The sequence below is a fragment of the Delphinus delphis genome, chromosome 2 (assembly GCF_949987515.2).
Source record: "Delphinus delphis chromosome 2, mDelDel1.2, whole genome shotgun sequence".
Classification (NCBI taxonomy): Eukaryota; Metazoa; Chordata; class Mammalia; order Artiodactyla; family Delphinidae; genus Delphinus; species Delphinus delphis.
In genome coordinates, this window is record NC_082684.1 from 83,840,857 (window position 1) to 83,862,613 (window position 21,757).

Below are 21,757 nucleotides of genomic sequence, written 5' to 3' on the forward strand. Positions count from 1 at the left end.
ACACTGACTTCAAGTTTGCATTTGAAAGGGTAAATAGCACTGAGGTCGATGCTCGGAGAGGCACCATGGAGACGCCTGGAGCTGTGCAACCCAGGGGCTCTGAACAGAGAAGTCCAGTACTTCCTTTGTAAATAGTAAGCTAGAAAACTGAAAAATGTTCTCCCTTCCCACTTCCTTGATTCTGAACCCTTTTCTTCCTCTGCCTGTCTATTAGGGAGTGCTATAGAGAATCAAGTGTTAGTCAGAGGATATCCCCATTTTTTTTTCTTGCGGTACGCGGCCCTCTCACTGTTGTGGCCTCTCCCCTTCCGGAGCACAGGCTTCGGACGCGCAGGCTCAGCGGCCATGGCTCACGGGCCTAGCCGCTCCGTGGTCTGTGGGATCTTCCCAGACCTGGGCACGAACCCGTGTCCCCTGCATCGGCAGGCGGACTCTCAACCACTGCGCCACCAGGGAAGCCCGGATATCCCCATTTTAAAAATGGGTGGGGGCTGACGGGAAGCTTACTATGTCACAGTATCTGGTAGCCCAAACACACGATACCCTTTGAATTTTTAAGTGAAAGGAGATAGCCCAGGCATTGTCATGTGACCATGTTTAGCTTGTCCAAGTGATATGAGTGACAGCATGGGGGGAAAAAACCGGTGCCAGGATATTGTGGCGATTCCTAAAAATCAACACACACACACTGTGCAGCTGTGCATGTATGGCCCAGAAAGCTAACAGAGGCTTGTTTTTTTAAAGGTAGTAAAATAAATCAAAGAGGATAAAGATACCTTCTGAAATACAGAATATTTTGGGGGGGTGGAGGGGTGCATCTCAATTCTGCCCTCAAGAAGTCAGCTCTGCTAAGTGAGTCATTCTCACCAGAAAGGGAGAAATCGGTTTCTCTTCTTTTCTTGGAGAATTCCCTCACAGTAACAGACTGTTTTACTCTCCCGTTATACTGCTGGTTCCACACATTTGTCGCCTGCGGCAATTCTGTTACCTGTAAAGAATTATAGAGTAGCCAGAAGTTTCCCGAGGCCAGCTGCATTCTCCTTTGCTGGATGCCAGTTGAGATTACACGGTTTTGCTCTTGGCATTTGGCCCCTGCCAGGAAAATGAACGGGACACTGCTTGTGGGTTATGGCTAAAGAGAAGTTTAGTAATTTCACGGCAGCAAGTAATCCTGGGCAGAAACTCACTGTTTCAGAACACTGTCCATGCATTGAGTGTCATACTTCACGCTTGTCTGATTCCAAACCATAACTTTTGAGTTGAGCTAGGTCTCTGGTCCCATAGGGTATTTTGTTTGTTTCTTCATTTTTTGTTTTAAATTGGGTCTCCTGATCTATATACTAAAATGCATTTTTAGAATAAAAATTATATAAATCTTTATTGTTATGGAAACCTTGCAATTTATTTTAACTTAAAGGAAGTTAAAAGAAATTCGCATAGCATATTTGAAATGTATTCAGATCAAACTTTCAGGGTCTTAAGTAACAATGTAGAAAAATTATTTTCCTCAGAGTTAACATCTAAGAGATAAAGAAGAAATAGGTAAACAACCAAAGGGGATGTTTATTAGTCAGCTGTCAGGCTGCCATTCTGGCTTTCTTAGCATCTCACTCCTTACATATATTTTTTCTTAGTTCAAATTCAAACTAATGTTTCTATCTGAACATACAATATGTTTATTAGACTAGAAGCTAGTCATCATTTTGATGACTGTAGGCTTTCTTGTGTAAATCTTTTTCTTATTTGATCATTCAATTCCTTATTTAACCAAGATTGGTTTATTTTCTCTTCATTTTATCATCACAGACAAACTGGAATTAATATACTAATTTGGCTCAAAATTTGTTATGTAACCCATACACTGACACACAAAACCATTTTAAATTACACATCCCTGGTTTCTCAGCCAGCATCTGCAAAGAGCTGACCTGGGCCTGGTCTCTTAACTTCTCTCAATCTGTTTCTTCATCTAGTAAAATAAGGGGCAGGATAAAGATTTCTAAGCTTACTTTCAGCTCTGAGACTCTGTGAATATCTGACCTAAGCAGACTTGGCCCTCTTTGGAAACCACTGCTCATGTGTTCCAGCCTGAACTGCGACAGTATTCACACCAGCATAAAAAACACGTGTTCAATAAGCAGGGCAGTAAGAATTGCCTGTTTAGAAACACCTGGGCAGTGGTAACAGCCATCGGTCTTGTCCTCGGCAATCCATAAAGAATTAAACAAAGCAAAACCACAATCAGTGCACCCTATTTTTACAGCACAACACAATAGAGTGAATTGAAAAATGGTTTAGGTTTTATGAGATTTGGGTTTACATCTCCCTCTGTTGTTGATTCTAGAAGGACAAGCTTCTTCACATTTCCAGGCTTCAGTTTACCAGCCCATCGATTAAATTTTGGAAAGTAAACTCCTGAATACTTTTGCTTACTTTGTAGAAATAGAGAAGTTAAATTGTTCTTAAGATTCTATACTGAATGTTTCACTGCAACTGTAAATAAAATGAGTACTTTTACTTCACATAAAAGCAGCCTTCTAATCTATGCTGAAGAATGAAAAAAGGTGAATTATCCGGTTCAATTCACACCTGTCATCCATTAAATGCTCATTTATCTTGTATGTTTTGTTACAGATGACTTGGTATTTTTGTGAAATCTGCCAACTATTTTTTTGTTATGAATCTAAAGATCATTACCTTGGTCCAAATTTATGGAAATTTTGTATTCAGGTGGCATACTTGCATTCATGCATCCATTTGTCTACCTTTTCTTGGTCACTTTCGCTGAGTCAAATCCTCTAGTGAGCTATTGCTGAGCAAGTAAGCTTTTCAGCCTTTCTCTAATCATACCTAATTGCTCAAAGATCCTGACAGAGGCAGGAGCTAGATGGTCATATTAATCCCCACCAACTCCTCACCACCACTGATTTTAGGTAGCAAGTGTCAGGAGTAAGGGGGATTTCTGAGTGCCAATATGTAGTAGTTACCTATCTATTCGCGATAAGAGCAGGAAGAAAATGGAAGGCATTAGTCAGAGAAATATTTCCCCTTCTCAATGTCATGAAAAAGACATTTTAAAGCACTGGTTTCCCCTCCGCACATTTTGCTTATGGATTAGGCGTTTTTAAAAATCAGGACTTCTGGTCCGAGGTCTTGAAAAAAATCATTTAACCTCCTGGGCCTCCATTTCTTCTTATTAAATTATAGAGGTGGTATATAACTAGGCTAAGATCTTCCAAATTCTAAGTGCTATGACTATATGAAGTAAATGGTCATTTTATGGAGGAAGAAACTTCTCGGATTTAAAGAAAAATTTGCCATCCAACAAACAAAATCATTGAGGAAGATGCACACTCTCAGTGAAGGATAATTTTCACTTTCCCTCAGAACTTGTCAGCACGTGATCATTCATTGTTCTCTTGTCTCTTGTGGGGGGTTTTCTTTTCTTTCTCCCTTAAGCTGTCCAGAGAGCAGGGACCATATCTCGAACACTTTATACTCCATTATAATAGTGTGTATTAAATGCAATAATACTTACTGTTATGAATGAATGGATCTTGTTAACATTTCATATATCTGCATGGAAGAGTACTCGCTCCTTGGGGGAGTGTGGGCAATGGATGAGAGTGATGTGAGGGCAATGACTCTTAAATTAAACTAAGGGTCAACTCGATGCAGAATTAACAGGGAAGACCTGAGGCAGAAGATGACGCCTGTGAGTACTCTCAGCTGAGCAATCTCAATCTTGGTCTTCTGCTAAGAGTTTAACATTTACTCTAAACTGAATGCCTCTGCCATGAAACAGGAAATCATGAAGCAGAAGGAACTTTAGGAAATAACTTTGAGAAAAACAGCTGTCGGGCATGAAGGCTTTTAATACAGTCCCCAGTATAGTTTAATAACGTGTGCCGAGTGGGTATTCAAAAAATAGTCATAAGGGCTTCCTGGTGGTGCAGTGGTTGAGAGTCCGCCTGCCGATGCAGGGGACACGGGTTCGTGCCCTGTTCCGGGAAGATCCCACATGCCGCGGGGCGGCTGGGCCCGTGAGCCATGGCCGCTGAGCCTGTGCGTCCGGAGCCTGTGCTCCGTAACGGGAGAGGCCACACAGTGAGAGGCCCGCATACCGAAAAAAAAAAAAAAAAAAAAAAAAAGTCATAATAAGGAGAGATGATAATGATCATCAGTACTTTGGAGGGTGCAGTGGAAGAATTGGTCCTTAATGCCTTCTGTACTGTTTTTAGCTCTGTCTCTAACTTGTTTCATCTCTTAGGGCCATCTGTGCCTCTAGTTTCCCCATCTGCAAAAGAGAGATCATATCATTTCCTGCAGAAGTCTGTGGACTGTGCTTTAATATCCTCCAGTAAATCGTGTATAAATATAAAGCAGGCAAAGAGAAGCCAAGTGCTACCAAGGGAATAAACTTTAAGGCAAAGAGTATTATAAATTAAAATCAATTAAGACCTTCTAAGTATTCTAATGATTTGAAGTAGTTAATGCAAAGGTAGTTGTTACATTCACTTTAGATTTTTTCTAAGTAAATGGGAACATTGATTATAAATAAATTCCAGGATAGTTTAATCTATTAAACTCTCTATTTTGTACATATTTATCTATAATATGATGAGGGTTTTAAATTAATTTCTGAAGCAAACTAGCATTATTTAAATTAAACTTACTCTTAAAAAGGAGCAATAGGGACTTCCCTGGTGGTGCAGTGGTTAAGACTCTGTGCTCCCCATGCAGGGGGCCCAGGTTCAATCCCTGGTCAGGGAACTAGATCCCACGTGCATGCTGCAACTAAGAGTTCACATGCCACAACTAAGGAGCCAGCCTGCCACAACTAAGACCAGGCACAACCAAATAAGTAAATAAAAATATTTTTTAAAAAGGGGCAGTAATTCTTAAAAGTGCTTTAATAAATACACCCCCCCAAAAAAAAATATTTCTTCTTGTTTATTGAGAATATATAGGGAAAAAGTAAAATTCAGAACATCCTACAATTGCCTAGTTCATAAAGCCAAACTGAAGGAATTATCTGAGTAAATTAACACCCTTTGAGCATATCAGCAAAGAGCCGTTGGTCACTCTCACCCTGAAAGCCTAAATTGCCTTATTTTCTCAATTCCCTTTACTGATCCATGTGGTTTCTTGTTTTTTCTTTTGTTCAGTCAGGTGGTGCACTGCAAAATTCAGAAGCTTGATAGACTTTTGTAGGTCTCATTTTTTAAAGTCAATACGTATCTTTATCTATACACATGGATTATTCTTAAATATAGCAAAAAAGTCTCCTCTAATCATGATCTCCCCTGGAGCTGGGATGGGGTCGACACTATGAGGAAGAAGGAAGGAAGGTGGATGTTTAGGAGGTGAGTAACGGCATCTGCTCCAGCTTATGAGGTGTACATGTGGATCACTCTTGTATGTTCAGAATTGTCTTCACAGGGACAGAATGTATTTGCTTTTCTTTCTCAAAATCAACTTCCAGTAAACTACTGAAAGACTCAAACAAAATTTTAGGTACATTTTCCTTTTCAATGTGATTTCTATTTTCTTAGTTTCTCTAGATCTGCAGTCATTATTTCATCTATATTTAAAACTGGCCAGAGTTCTAGTATTATCTTTCAAGAGTTGGGTTTGTATCATTTGCCTTTTAAATAATAATGGATTTAATTAAATGCTTCTCTCAGAAAAACAACCCAGAGACAGAAGGCCAGCGTTTAATTCTGTGTGGACCTTCGGGTAGTAGTATATAAAATCTGTTTACACCAAATTTCCTCCATGAAAATTACAAAGAAGGAAATGCAAAAGGGAATGAGAATTTTGGCCGAGGGAAGCCAAAATAAACTAGAAAAGATTTTTATAAGTATGTATTCGTATGTAGAATAATAGACTATAGAAACATAAAATTTCGGAGTTGAAAAGAAACTTAAAGTCTCATTTTCCCTTCAAGGTTGAAATACAAATTAATTGCTTCAGTCTCAAAAAAGTGTGGGACAATACATAATTTTCTTTATTGTTTTGCTATAGCTTAATTTTCATCGTGAGATCCTGGGATAATAGATATAATCGCACATTCAAGGTTTCCTTCCCTCTCACGTGACACCATGGGCTCTGTGGAGTGTGAAACGACATCTGTCCCCTGTGTCATTGCCTACATGGTCATCCCTTGCCCCATTTGGTCTTGTGATCCATCCTTCCCGGCCACCTGCTCCTTTGGGCTTGAAGCTCTCTCTTTCTTTCAAGACACTTATGTAGATATCTGAGTGAGGCCCTGGCTCCTGGACTCACTACCAAACTCTCCACAGGGATCCACGCCCTGGGGAGCACGGCACACACTGGTTCCCTTTGCAATTGCCCAAATCTTTCTTTGTTTTGCTGTTTCTTTGTTTGCTTTCTTGGGGCTTTGCCTAGGAGGCAGCATTAGGCCCCTTATCCAGAAGGTACAGATGTCTGCATTATCACTTACCCCTGACTTCTCTTCTCTACTATCCTCACGTCCAGGGAAGCTTTTTCCACTGAGCGGGGATGGTTCCCCTTCCTCAAACCATCTCAAACCTTTGGCTAACCCAGTGTTTCTCAGTGCGTGGCTAACCCAAGATTTCTCAACATTGGCATTATTGGTATTTTGGACCAGATATGTCTTTGTTGTATGGGCTGTCCTGTGCATTATAGGGCGTTTAGCAGCATCCCTGGCCTTGACTCACTAGGTGCCAGTTGCATCCCCCAATTCTTGAAAATCATTACCAAATATCCAGTGGGCTCATGCCAAGAGTCCCCTCTGTTCTCCTAAAACCTAGGCTTTGATACACAAAAACTGGAAAGAGACTCACAGTCTATTTGCTTTCCTTTGAGGCAGTGAACGCCTTCCCCGCACCTTCCCAGAGGCAATACATGTGAATGTATCAAGCAAGGAAAAGGAGGGAAGAGAAATTAGATGCATCAGGTAATATGGTTAATATCTCAAAAGCGTTATCCCATCTGTACTGTACTTTCTCACCTGTTGCCTTAAAAGGACACCACATGTCATTCTAGCACCTCCTTTGTGTGTGTATTACCTTTTGTATATGGACTGCAGTGAATACGCGTATAAAAAGAAACTTAAGAGGGGGCAGAAACGATTTAACCACTAAATTCTGATCAATACAGCTGACAAAAGGATTATTGTTCACGCGCAACACATACGCCTAGAGCTGTGCTTCTCCGTATTGAACTTCCCTTCCAGATTTAGAACTTACACTCCCTCTAGTGAATTACAGAGAGGCTTAGGTGATGAAGAGAGTAGATCAAAGACCTTGCATTTGATGCCTTTAACCCTTGTATGAGTCATTCCAAGGAGATTGATGAGAACCACCAATAACTCTCCTGACAGCAAATCTTACCCCAGCTCGTCCTCAATAGAGATTTAGCCACGTCTCCAGATGCCATATCTCTTATTTACTCATTCATTTATCATTCACTCATTTAAGTTTGGAAATAAGGGCTCCTAAGTCCCCAGGACATAAACAGCCATCAGAGGTTCACAGAAAACAATGCTGGAGATTACAGTCTGAGGTCTATGAAGGTCTCCAGGCCTTTATTCTGCCTATTAACTAACTTATCTCCTTGGCACAAATGGGGATAAACACTGGTTGAACCTGAGGCTAACAGGCAAGATATTTTACCTTCTAAAACCTCATATAATGGAGAATCTTAGATCATTTCAATTTATTTTAAAAGCCTTGCACTCACACAAAAAGGCTTTTGATGCTACCCTGGGCATTAGTATTGATTTCAATTCCTGTTTTATTCACATACTCTCAGGTCATTAACCATGATTCATTTTTCTTTTGACTACAGAACTCTAATATAGCAGCAATTGGTTGTGATATAAACCTGCTAAATGTTTACAACTATATGGGGAAGTTAATCACTTTGCTATAAACTTATTTACATCGTATATTGCTACATTGGTAGACTACAATATGAAAGCACTAATCCTTCCCCTCCACAGAAATTCAGCCTAAAATAAGCTCTTTTTCCCTGAGCATCTCAGATCTGGTATGCAGCAGCCGCTGTGAGCCACCCAACCCCGTCAGGGCTGCCAAGAGCACAGCAACGCCCAGAGCTGGCCTGGAGCTGCAGCTTTTCTCTCCAGCCCAATCAGACTTGTGCTTGAACTCCAATATTAGCTTAACACACCACGTGACTGCCTTATAGTTCCTCTTCAACGGCTGAGTCCACTTTGGGTTTGTCTATCTGCCCTTAGTTACCTACATATTCTGCTGTACTCTGCATCAGTATATTATGCTCATTCTTTTTTTTTTTAACATCTTTATTGGAGTATAATTGCTTTACAATGTTGTGTTAGTTTCTGCTGTACAACAAAGTGAATCAGCTCTACGTATACATATATCCCCATACCCCCTCCCTCTTGCGTCTCCCTCCCACCCTCCCTATCCCACCCCTCTAGGTGGTCACAAAGCACCGAGCTGATCTCCCTGTGCTATGCGGCTGCTTCCCACTATATGCTCTTTCTTATTCAGGATCTGGCTTATAGATTTACAGCAAAGTCAAACATTCTTTCAACATCCCTTTTTTTTTTGAACCTGAGAATTGTTTGGTGAAGAACGATTCCAGCTTACACAGTTATTTTTTTCTTCAGGGATTCAAACAGTACTTTGGCACTGTGTACTGCCTCAAAGTATCATCATTATGAATACTAATAATTGTTGGGGTAACTGGTAAAAAACATCAATTTAATATTGTTTTCTGAATAACATTGCAAAAATGCCTCCACGACTTTTTTTTTTAATGTAGCATGTAAGCACTAATATGGATATAGTTTTACTGTTTGCCACACTTTGTGTTAAACAGACCATGCCATTTAATCCTCACAACTGCCCCATGAGGTATACTATTGTCTCACTTGGATTCCCCTGAAAACAGAGCTCGAGACAAGGGCTTTGTGCAGTTGGTTTTGGGGAGGTGATCCTTGAGGGCATGAATGAGGGTAGAGAAAGCCAGACAGGGAAGGAGGAAGAAGAGTCAATAAAAGGATGCAGTATTTGGACAACGTGGTGGGCAACAGGGACTCAATTTGCTGGACTTCCTGAGAAGTGGAAAGATGCCTCCCACAATTGTCCAGCAGAAGGACAGGGGCATTTATCCACTGGTTCCCATGTCCCACTGATCCAGGGTTACCCCCCAGAGCGAGGGAGCTCTCCCAGGGCAGACAGCAGAGAAACTAGGCCTTGATGGCTCTCAGGGAAGTGAGTAGATGCAGCCAACAATGGCCCACTGCAGACATGGCTAAAATCAGAGGTGAAACATGTGAGTCAGGGCAACAGAAGCCTCTGACAGTTATTACCTCCCCATTTTATAGAGAGGAAACCAAGATACATGGAGATTACCTCACATGCTCAAGGTCACAAGGTGGGTCAGTGGTAGAGTCAGGACTCAAACATGGGCCATCTGACCTCAAGGCCATGGCCCCAACCATAAGGGGTAATGACGGCTGCACTACACTCTTCCCCGTGTAGCTCCACCTACAGGTTTGAGCAGACCATCCACTGATTCCATTTGGAACCCAGGTTTGGGACATTTATTCAAACATTGCAGTTTCTTCTTTGGGAATTCATTTTTCAAGTTGCCACAACATAAGAAAATGCTATTAGAATGCTGCATCTGCATGTTGGGAGGAAAATAAACACCTTTCTTTTGAGATCACACAGGAGGAGAGAGGTTCAGATAGTATACCACTTGAGAGGGGGGAAAAAAGAAAACAAACAAACAAAAAAATCACTCAGACAACCGTTTTTGAGTTCAGAAACTGCTTTTCAATTTTTTATTAAAACATAATTCTTCAAAGAGTATAGAAATACACCTGGCCATGACCTGTTAGAAGTCAACCAACTGCTTCAAACATACATAAGTAACATCTATCAAATTCCGGCTCACCAGAATTTATTAAGTTGTACATATATGTTATCAGAATGACACCAACATGGCTACATTTGACCGATTCTTCTAAAGTGGACACAAGTTTCTGACAGGTTATGTTTCCCCTTGATGAACGCTGTAACAACTGTGACGGTTTGAAAGATACGCTTGAAGGGCCACAACGGGAAGCATGAGGGCAAGGAGCTCCAGAGCGCACACAGGGGCCCCGGGAGAGGGGGTGGTGGGCCCCTGTTTCCGCTGTGAGCACACAATGCTTCAAAGAAACGAACACAAAGAGGAAGGCACTCCCTCCTCTGGACAAGGGTCTTTGGGTTCACATTCGGGAATCACAAGACAGCACACCCAGGAAAGGACAGGAAAAGGAAACTCCCTACACATAGTCTGACCTTCCTACGAGGGACAAGGGCCTGTGTGGTTCAAGGAGAAGATCTGTGAGGACCCCTTCCGTTGGGATGTGTTCTTTGCCGCTGAGGATGCCCCCTCCCCTGAGGCTTGCTCAAGGCACTGGATTGGCTCCCTTCCATACTATGAACAAGAACAAAACGCCCTCCAGAGAAGAGCAGACCTGGCGCTTGATTTGCTCTCCTTAAGAGTGAAGTTTCCTTTGTGGTTTGAATTCAACCTGGTGAAGCCCACCCCAACGTAGACTCGAATTGCTGTGAGAGCCCCCAGGCGGCTGATCAATTGAGGACACTGTCCTCCCTCTTCTGTCCTGTCTGGCTCCTGCTACAACTTCACTGGGAAGGAGTAAGTGGAGAGCTCACCTGGGCTAGGTATTGCCTTGGCATTGTACAGTGATGAATTCCTTCTCCATGTTCTGTTCCTCCTTCGTGCCCAAAATGAAGGGAGAACCACAGTCGTACAAACAGACTGAAAATGAGACTGGCGATGCATGGGGTCTGCAGTCCTCCTTGGAAGGGAACCAACTTTTCCCACTCTTTTGGGCAGACTCACTTTTCCTAATCAAGTATTTTTAGCTTGACGTTTCCAGAGGACCCCGTTTACCCTAACTTTGCCTTTTTAAATGACCTTTATTTAATTCCAGAAGTTGGCACAAACCTTTTTCAATACACTTTACCCCTGCTGATTGCTGCATAAAATCTTTCACATGAGACCATGTGGGAAGAGAAAACTCTACAGAGTGTGGATACTTCTCAGTCTTTCTTCTCCACTTCTAAGCTTCTCTCTCATTTGTTGAAAAAAACACAGCTTAAGGGGGAAAGACATGATTAAAGCTTGCAGTGTTTTCCAATCAACACTGCGGACTTCTCTTTCTGAGGCCTTAGTGATGCCCGGAGATGGTCAGGATAATCAAGGACAGAATATCTTCCTAATCCCTGGGCACATCTATTGCCATGTCTGTCAGATGGGGCTGCAATATTCATTCATCCCTCACCTACATCCCAGCAAAGGAGATGAAGGGCATCGGGAGAAACTGTGAGTCATGTGATCAGGCTGTCCAGAAAAAAGGTATCAAATGCCAAGGTTCTATCTTCCCTAAAGATACAGATCAATATAAACCATTTTGAATATTTGTCATTTTAAAATCGATCAAATAGGCGTCTTCTTGTGGCCGCACGGCTCCATAATTATCTTGGGCTTCTCTTAGAGTGCCCCTGCTTCCTTTGAACTCACAGACATTCTTCTCTCCGTGTATTCTTTGCAGGGCCCGGAACTGAGATATCCCCAGAAAATGCACACAGAGAACCCACCCAAGACCTGTTTCCCGCTACCCAGCTTTCGTCTCCACAGAGAGAAATGTGGACTTTACTGAGGATCACTGAGATAAATATATATATATGTATAAATATATATATACGCCCTCAATAAAGAGGACATCCGATTTTATATAGATTTCCCTCTCATTCAAAAGCATCTGGCCCATAGAGGAGGAATCAACCCATACTGGGTTGCAAGGAGATCAGACAAATCACAGGCCCAGTGAAGGGAGGGCAGGAATGTGGAAGGTCTGTTGCTTCCAGGGATTTACAAGACTTGCTAGGAATCCACCTTTGGGAAGATGCTCACTTTATTGTTTCTGCTCATCTTCCGTTCCACCCTGCCTACCTTGGGCATCTTTGTCTGGATCAGCTCTTCTGGGGTGTTGCCCAAGGGGGGAAGCAGCCTCTTCTTGCTATTTCGGGTCTCCGAGAGCCACTGTGGAGGCAACTCAAATGGCCCAAAGCCGAATTGCAGGGAGTACCTGTCAGGGAATGTCTCAGGTTCCACAGGGACTGCTGGTGCCACCTGGGATATAGAGTCCACGGTGCCCGGAGGTGGTGCAGGGGTAGCAAACCGCGGCCCCTGCTCTGCCTCCAGGCAGGTGGGAAGTAGCTCCCTGGCCTGGAGGTCAGCTGAGCCGGCATACTTGGCTTCACTCTCTTCCTCGTCATCTGTGGGCTTAAAGATCTGCTGCTGCCCAATGTGGAACATCTCCAGGAGCTGGCTGCCCGAGCGCATGCTGGGCTCCAGGCTAGCATCGGCCACCCCGCTCCCTGTGCCCACCACATTCCGGCGACTGTAGCGGTGGTGCAGTTGTACCAAGGTCCCTACCAAGCACTTGCGGATAGATTTGTTCACAGTAAGAAAGAGCACAGGGTTCGCCAGCAGAGAGACTTTGGGCAGCCAAATGGCCGTGAGCAACAAGAAGACAGAAGTGTTGGGAACATTGAGCACAGTCTGGTAGACGACCAGTGTGGCATAGGGCACGCTGCATAAGATGAAGACCATCACCATGGACAGCAGGGTGGCGTGCAGCTCGGCCTCCCGCTGGGAGGCATAGGGGATAGAGATGGTGTTCTGCGGGGTCCGCAGCGCTGCTATGATGACCTTCTTCTTCTGGCTGGCACTCAGGGCCCGGCGGATCAGTATCAAGAAGAGGAATACCACGGCCACAGGCACGATGACCGTGGTGATGTTGTAGACCAGAACGTACACCAGGTGGCCCAACGAGTTGCTCCAGACTTCCGTGCAGGTGGACATGGCATAGATGTCAGCCACGTTGGTCACCGCAAACACAGGGACGCTGGCCACCACGGCATGGGCCCAGATGTAGATCACTAGTTCTCGGGACTTTGCATCAGATATTTTTCTCTCCAGAGGATAGAGGACTGAGTAGTACCTGCCAAACGCACAAGCAAAATTCGTTTCACAGAAGATACGCTTTAATTAGGGGAATCTATATTACTAAAAGTAGGAGAGAGGAAAGAAAGGGTCCATTTCTTCTATTCTGCCTAAGACAGAGGAAACCACTGGGGGAATTAGGAAGCTAGACCTTAAGTTTTGAGGATTTTGCTGTACAATTCACAGTTAGCTTTATAATTATTGCCACCAGGACTAAATCCAAAAGAGTGCCCTCAATATAAAGGATATGTCCCTCTGCTGGAAAGACACCTCTTTTTCAATTTAAGGGTGAAGGGTAATTTGTAAAAAAATTTTTTACCTGGGCTAGAGGAGCTTGAGGGCAATTTTCAAAGCCACTAAGAGAAAGGAAATGTGTCTGCACACAAATCCAAAGGAGACTCGTGCCACAGTGGATATGCACGGATATCACTAGCATTTACAGCCACCTGGGGCAGAAGAAGCCAGTGTGAGGGAGGGACTCTGACAAAATCCTTCCACAAGATCAATTTGACTGAAAAAAATCATGCCTGCTCCATCGCCATTGTTCCCATGATAATCGCTCAGTATCCCTAAGAGCAATTAATAGACTTAAAATGCCTGCATGATTAGATTTTTGTTAAAATCAGGGAAGACTTTTTTCCTTCAAGCTTGACTTGATTATTCTATAACCACCTAATCAGAATTCCAAAAGCACCTTGTTTCAATATCACCTTGTTTCAATATCACCTATGACTGGGGGAAACGGAGTAATGTGTTAGACTCTAGAACCACATCTGTCACGAAAGGGCAGCCAGCAGCCCTCAGAGATATGGCGAGTTTCTTCACCTTAGCTCGGCCCACGTCTGTGCAGTCAGCTAATGCTGGAGTCGACCTTCCAACCCTATTAACATGCATTCCCTCATGGGGCCAGCTGAGCAGGCGTGCCTTCTGTCACAAGGATTTCTGAGCACTACCTATCTGCTAGGTATTGTGCCAGGCACTAGAGTGCAAAGATGGAAGGACGCACGGGAATGTTTCTTAACTAAATGGGGAAAGGCGGCATGTAAACAAACAATTATAACCGAGCAGATGATGGCTCTACTGGAGGGACGCACAAAGGAGGTGGGGAAAGGGAGCACCTGGGAAAATGTCAAGAGCAAGCAGCCCTGTGGTGGAGTCTGGCAGGGGACAAGCTGTGGGAGAGACGATGCAAACACAACACAACCACGGATGACCAGAGATGGATGGAGTGCAGTAAAATGTGTTCTAGATCACTTTCTGGGAAGGGAAAAAAAAAGAGAAAGAAATGTATAAGTTATGCACGCTCTCAGTTGTTTTTCTCTGAACACAGAGAAGCTTTTCTAACCACCGCTCAGTAAATCCAGTGTGGTGGCCCCACGCCCACGCATGAATACACGTCCACTGTCTCTGATTCCCATTTGCTAAGTGACAGGTGACAAACCCAGGCTTCCCGTCATTTTTGATTCTATTCTAGGTTGGGAAATAGACCGCAGCACAAGCACAGAGGCTCATATACATCATTTTGTTAGTATGTGCGTCTCTAGAGGATGATGCGGGAAGTGTAGGTGGCCTCCCAATTCACTTGCTGACTTGGTGCCACGAAACAAATATCTGGGAAAGAAGTGAGAGAAAGAACTGTTTTCCCTTTGTCTTCATGCACAACAAACCTATACTTTCCAGTAATCTGCATCTCTGAATAATGAAATAGGAATTTACCAAACTTGCTTTTCTACTAAAAGAACTTGCTTATCTTTTTTAAAAAATTAGGAATTTTGGATTAATACAATATATAAAATAGATAAACAACAAGGACCTACTGTGTAGCACAGGGAACTATATTCAATATCTTATAATAATCTATAATGGAAAAGAATCTAAAAAAAATATACACACACACACACACACACACACACACACATATATATATAACTGAATCACTTTGCTGTATACCTGAAACATTGTAAATCAACTATACTTCAATTAAAAAAAATAAGAATAAAAGACACACTTAAAAAAATGATGGCAAAAATACAGTAGATTTTCTGCTGGAAAGAAAATAAGGATTTCTTATTATTTGCATATTTTCTTGCCTAAAACCAAAGGCTCAAAATAACCCACAGGGATTATTGCATTGCTTCCAGGTAGTATAGCAACCTGTCCAGAATAATGTGTTCCCACTCTTGTTGAATCCTATTCTTAAAAAACCTTCAGGATTCATAGCAGCATTATTTATAATAGCCAAAAAGTGGAAACAACCCAAATGTCCATCAACTAGTAAATGGATAAACAAAATGCGGTATATGCATACAATGGGAATATTATTCGGCAATAAAAAGGAATGAAGTAAGTTAAGAGAGTAGATCATGAGTTCTCATTACAAGGAAAATAAACATTTTTTGGTATCTATATGAGATGATGGATGTTAACTAAATTTACAGTGAATCATTTCACAATATGTGTAAGAGAAGTCATTATGCCATATACCTTAAACTTGTACAGTGCTGTATGTCAACTATAACTCAATAAAGGTGGAAAGAGAAAAAAAGAAGTACTGATACCTGCTATAACATGGATGAACCTTGAAAACATTATGCTGAGTAAAAGAAGCCAGGCACAAAAGAACACATATTGTATGATTCCACTTATATGAAATGTCCCCCCATACAGAGACAGAAAGTAGATTAGTGGTGGCCTCGGTCTGGGAGTGGGAATGGGGAATAACTGTAAATGAACACAAGGTTTCTTTTTAGGGTGACAGAAATATTCTAAAGTTCAATTGTGGTCATGGCTGCACAACTGTACATATACTAAAATTCATTGACTTGTACATTTTAAATGAATTTTATGATGTGTAAATTATATCTCAATAAAACTATTAAAAAAAAAACCGTCAGGAAAGAAAAGCCCACCATGTGGACTGCAGACATAAGACCTCACCAAGCAGGTAATAAGGGGCCTCCAGAAAGACACACCTGCCGTGAACACAGAATGGATCAACACAAAAAGCATTAGGAGGGGCTTCCCTGGTGAGGCAGTGGTTGAGAGTCCGCCTGCCGATGCAGGGGACACGGGTTCGTGCCCCGGTCCGGGAGGATCACGCACGCCGTGGAGCGGCTGGGCCCCTGAGCCATGGCCGCTGGGCCTGCGCGTCCGGAGCCTGTGCTCCGCAAGGGGAAGGATGGGAAGAGAAAACAAACACCATCACAATATAAAACCTTGGAAGTAAATGCTCCAAAGGAATTCTGGTGCTATCTGGCCAGGTCCAACAGGGCTGTCTAATCATTTGTTAAATAGCCACTGAATTGTTCTCTTGTTCTTCCAGAAATGTTTTCATCCTGCATCAAAAGGCCCTAATTGCAGAGTTAGCAATCTGATGAACAATCTACTGCAATTTGCAATGCAAATACCACTAATTCCAACCAAGCTGAAACTATATCACGATCCAGCTCTGCCCCAGCATCGTCATGATGTAACCTCCCCAATGCCGTCTTCTGTGAGGCATCTGTTTCAGCAATCGACTCTCTTTCTGTTGACAACAAGCAGATTAAAAAGCAGTATTTGGAACACTGACTATTCACTATTTGCTTCGTGATGCTAATTTTTCAATACACTTAAAAAAAAAAAAAAAAGTTGCACCCCTGGCTACCTGATCTTACCTGTCCAAGGCAATGGCAGGGAAGCTGAGGATAGTCACAGAGCAGAAGACTTTGTGCAAAAACTTAACGACCTTGCAGAAGAGCATGGTGTAGATCCACCAGCAACAGTGAGGACTGGTACTGAGGATGATGTCGAAGGGCACGCAGACCAGGCTGGCACAAATCCCCGAGCAGGCCAGGTTTTTAATGAACCTGTTGGTGACAGATTTGAACACGGTTGTGCGGCAAGTCGACCATAACACCATGAAGTTTCCTGGCCAGATAGGCAAAAACAAACAAAAAAATGTTTAAATAAAAAGAAAGAAGACAAAAAAGAAAGAAAGAAAATACAGGTTAATAAAAAGATTGAAAAACCATATTTGAGAGTTCATTTCAAAGAACTTTAAAGGCATAGGATATTGTCAATTTATGTGAAATTATTAAATCACTTTCATAAGTATTAAAAAGTCTAGAAGAATTTTTTAGCCATGAGTTTTATTTAATTTTAGGCGTAATCGTATTATGATGATGATTCTGTCTCACCTGAGTATAAACAGTCAGCTAGGGATTACTTAACCTCAGCCAGTCTACTCTAACCAAGTTTGCAAATGACCTCGCCTTACCAAACTCTGTAACAGAAACAGGACAAAAGCCACACATGTGGCTTAAAATTTCCTAGTAGTGATATTTTTAAAAAGTAAAAAGAAGCAGGTGAAATTTTAATAGCGTATATTATTGAACCCAATCTATACCAAACATTATCATTTCAAAGTCATCATTACTTTAAAAAGTATTAAAGTAATATATTCATTCTTATTTTTGTGCTACATCTTTGAAATGTGGCGTGCGTTTTTTTTGTTGTTGTTGTTATTTATTTATTTATTTTTGGCTACGTTGGGTCTTCATTGCTGCGCTCGGACTTTCTCCAGTTGCAGTGAGTGGGGGCTACTCTTCGTTGTGGTGCACGGGCTTCTCATTGCAGTGGCTTCTCTTGTTGCGGACCACAGGCTCTAGAGTGCAGGCTCAGTAGTTGTGGCGCACGGGCTTAGTTGCTCCGCGGTATGTGGGATCTTCCTGGACCAGGGATCGAACCCATGTGCCCTGCATTGGCAGGCAGATTCTCAACCACTGCACCACCAGGGAAGCCCCTGGTGTGCGCTTTTTAAATTGAAATATAATTAATATATAACAGTGTATTCTTTTTAGGTGTGCATGGTGTATGTTTTATTTTACACTTACAACACATTTTCAGTTCACATTCGTCACATTTCAAGGGCTCCATAGCCACATGAAGCTGGCGGCCACTGGACAGGCCTGCACTGTTCTAGACCTTTAGTGTCAATAACACACTTGCCTGTCCGTCTCTGAGCATCTTCCTCCTGTGGCTTCCACAGGCCTACAGCCTCCTGGTGTTCCTCCCACCTCTCCCAGGCCCTGGCTGCCCCAAGTCTTCTTCACCAGGTCCTTCCCCATCCTCTCTCTCCAGCTTCTCCCTAGGTTAAATCACCCATTCAGGTGGTTCTCCACTGAAATGCTGGTGACTCCCACATTCATGGCCCAGACTAGGCCTCTCCTCTCAACTCCGGACTCCTGTCCCACTGAACATCTGATTCTCCACCCCTTCTCGGTCTGCTCTGCCCACCCATTGTCCTCCAGAGCCTACACAATCCAGGGCCTACCTGCCTAATCTCACGCCACGCTGCCCCTGGCTTGAAGGGCACTGGCTACGCTGCCCTTTTTTTCTGTTCTTGAAACACAACGAGGCTGATCCGGTCTCCACGCCTGTGCACAAATTTTTTATACTGCCTAGCATGGTCCTCGTGTGTCTGATTCCTTTTAATCCAGGTCTTAGTATAATTGCTGCCTCCTCAAAGAGGCCTCCGCAAACCATATTTTTATTTTAAATACTCACTGCTCCTCCCTCCAGCATACTCTCTTATAATATCCTCTTGTGGCCTTCTTAGCTCTTCATAATTATTAATTTGTTTACTCATTTTCCCTTCAGTTCATGAGGATAAAAAACATGTCAATCTTGTTCACTATTATAACTCCACTGCCTAGTTCAGTATCTGGCACAGAACAAGCATTCAGTAACTATTTAGATGAATGAATTTGAAAGAGGACAAACAGTAATCAAAAGTCCCTGCAGCAAGATAACCCGTTTCGTAGTAGGAATGTCATGAGAGGCTATTCTGAGTCAGTAGTTCCCAAACCTCACTATGCATCAGAAGTACTATACCAGACATCCTGAATCATAGTTATAGGTATAGAACTGGGAACCTGCATTTGTAACAAGCACTTAAGATAGAGTTGGCTCCCAGACTGAAGTTACAGAAATGCCACATCTAGACAGAGACTGTAGCCTTTCATCCCCAGAGTCTCACAGGGCCCAAGTCGTCAGGTATGCTGGGCAGCCTACGTTACCAGGGGAGATTTTACCTGGTGAAAGATCCAGGTCCACATGGCCAGTCAGTCATGACCCAAGGACACTGCTCTCTCCTGGGCACAGGCACACAGAATGCCCTCTAATGACTGAGGCAACAGCTCAGCCTCATGCAGAAGGACAGCATGGTGCCAGGGGAGGGGAGCACAGGGCTCAGGGCTGCAGCCGAAGCCACTACCAGGAGCTGCCTCGCTGCCTCAGATGCTGACATAACTTACTGTCAAGAGTCTCTTTGCAGACACAGTAGTCTACAGCTACTTCTTATCTGCCAGAAAAAAAATGGGCACTGCATTTAGGTAAGTAGGCCAGCTGCCTCCAGGAAATTCTCTACCAAACTTTCCTTACATAAATATGCTGACTCAGTGAGATGAAATTCACAGTGTGAATATATACACACGTTTGTTCAATAGAAAAGCTGTTTATACTAATGTTACCACCTCAGGCCCCCTCAAGCTTTCCTGTCACCAAGGTTACAGACAGCAATAATGATATATTTGAAGCTCCATCTATATGGGGATTTTTTTTTCCTGGCCTTTCCCACTGAAATACAGATTAGGATCTGGCTGAAGCATCTTTCCTCACTTAAGTTTTACAGATAGGACTGAAAATCTGGTAACCATCTAATAATGAAATTGTCCACTTAAAGAAATCTGCCATAGGGCTTCCCTGGTGGTGCAGTGGTTAAGAATCTGCCTGCCAATGCAAGGGACACGGGTTCAAGCCCTGGCCCGGGAAGATCCCACATGCCGTGGAGCAGCTAAGCCCGTGCACCACAACTACTGAGCCTGCACTCTAGAGCCCACAAGCCACAACTACTGAGCCCACATGCCACAACTACTGAAGCCTGAGCGCCTAGAGCCCGTGCTCCGCAACAAGAGAAGCCACGACGATGAGAAGCCCGCGCACCGCAACAAAGAGTAGCCCCCGTTCACCACAACTAGAGAAAGCCCGCGCACAGCAACGAAGACCCAACACAGCCATACATAAATAAATAAATAAATAAATTTTTTTTAAAAAAAGAAACCTGCCGTGAGGAGAGTGTCATAGTATCTTCAGTTGTTAATATCGGGGCTGTCTCCAGTCCACTAGGGGACTTCCTATAAAGACCATCCTTCTGCTTTATAAAACAAGACCCACAGGATTTTCTATTTCTCTATCACTGTTAATCTTTGTCGCTTGGTAGGTTACACTGAATAAAACATTTTGTATAACAAACAGGAAAATTCATTGCAAAGGAGAGGACAGGCTGTGTGCCAAGGTCTCTCATGCATACAGCAGATTTCTTTGAAACTAATGTCCATCATTACCCTCATACTCTAACTCTCTTATCTTTCTCTCTCCCTCCCAATTATGTCAGGCACACTTTTTTATTGTATTTTTCTTAAATCATACATTTTATTAGTAAGTCCACGCTTGCGAATGAGGAAACTTATTTTCAATGAGTTATTACTGAAAAACCCGAGATGGCTATAATCACATTGTATCTCCACTTACTTATAAAACTCTACGAGGCATCTGAAGCCTAATCCCTTTTCCTAAGAACCTGAAGCTAAAGAAGCCTCTATGTTCTTTCCCTTCTTTAAACCACCTCTCTCTGTCTTCACTTAAAAACTGACTCATTTGGCTCTAAGAACCCAAATTAGAAAAAAGTATCAGAAGAGGAGCACCCACACTCAAGATCTGATTGGCCACACACTAAAAAGAAAAGTGTGTGTGTGTACACATGTGTGTGTGTGTATACACACAACAAAACAAAATAATTACAGACTTGATCATTTAATCTCATGAGCACTTTAGATTCTTCTTAGCTTTACAAGGTACATCAAGGATAACTCAGCATATATTTTAAATAACACAGTATTCAACCTTGAGATACTTTTTAGTTTAGACATCATGGTCTAAATCACCCAACCCCCTTTAGAAATGATTCAAGTTCTCTACCCATTCTTCCTCCTTACATATTCCCATTATATTTTCTAATGCTGGATTCCATGACAACATTCAGTGCCAGGGCTGTGGGCACAGCAACACAATTAGTACACACTCACAGCACACACAACCAAAGGGGAATAAGAAGTAGAGCATGATGGCGCTGGTAATACAAACCTACTCTCCCTGGGACTGCTATTACTCTATCATTACTCCTCATCTAAAATACAAATCAAGGTTTCTCTTTACACAGTATAATGTGATAACAGACAATGCATAAAAGGACAAAAAAGAAAGTAAAAATTACCCACCCAGTGATAACTAAGTGTAAACTTTAAGTATTTATCCTTCCAAACTTCTTTTTATGTATACGGACTTTTTGGTCATGCCAGTGGGACCAGCTACTCACACTGCTTTTTTAGATCTTTTTCCGTAACAACCACCTTTCTATACAATAAATAAAAATAGATCTATATCATCATTTTAGCAGCTTCATAAAAGCAATAGTGCTTCTCTGGTTATACCCTAATGTATTTTGTCTATTGCACATTGATGATTTTTTTTTAAAGCTGGTTTCAATACATCTCTATTATACAATGTTGAGATCAACATCCTTATATATTTAAGTTCGGAGGAAGTGAACTGATTATTTACTGAAGATAAATTTCTAGAACCAGAAGTTCCGGGT

At 42.5% G+C, this 21,757-nt stretch overlaps 1 protein-coding gene across 1 annotated transcript in view; it reads right to left on the reverse strand.

The window, feature by feature from the left end:
- Positions 1 to 9,798: 9,798 nt before the first annotated feature.
- Positions 9,799 to 21,757, reverse strand: part of GPR176 (G protein-coupled receptor 176) — an 89,581-nt gene continuing 77,622 nt past the window's right edge. The window contains exons 2-3 of the mRNA XM_060004977.2: positions 16,719 to 16,971; positions 9,799 to 13,060 (exon numbers count right to left, since the gene is read on the reverse strand). Coding sequence (XP_059860960.1) covers positions 11,938 to 13,060; positions 16,719 to 16,971 — 1,376 coding nt within the window. The 3' untranslated portion in view covers positions 9,799 to 11,937. The remainder of the gene's footprint in view (positions 13,061 to 16,718; positions 16,972 to 21,757) is intronic.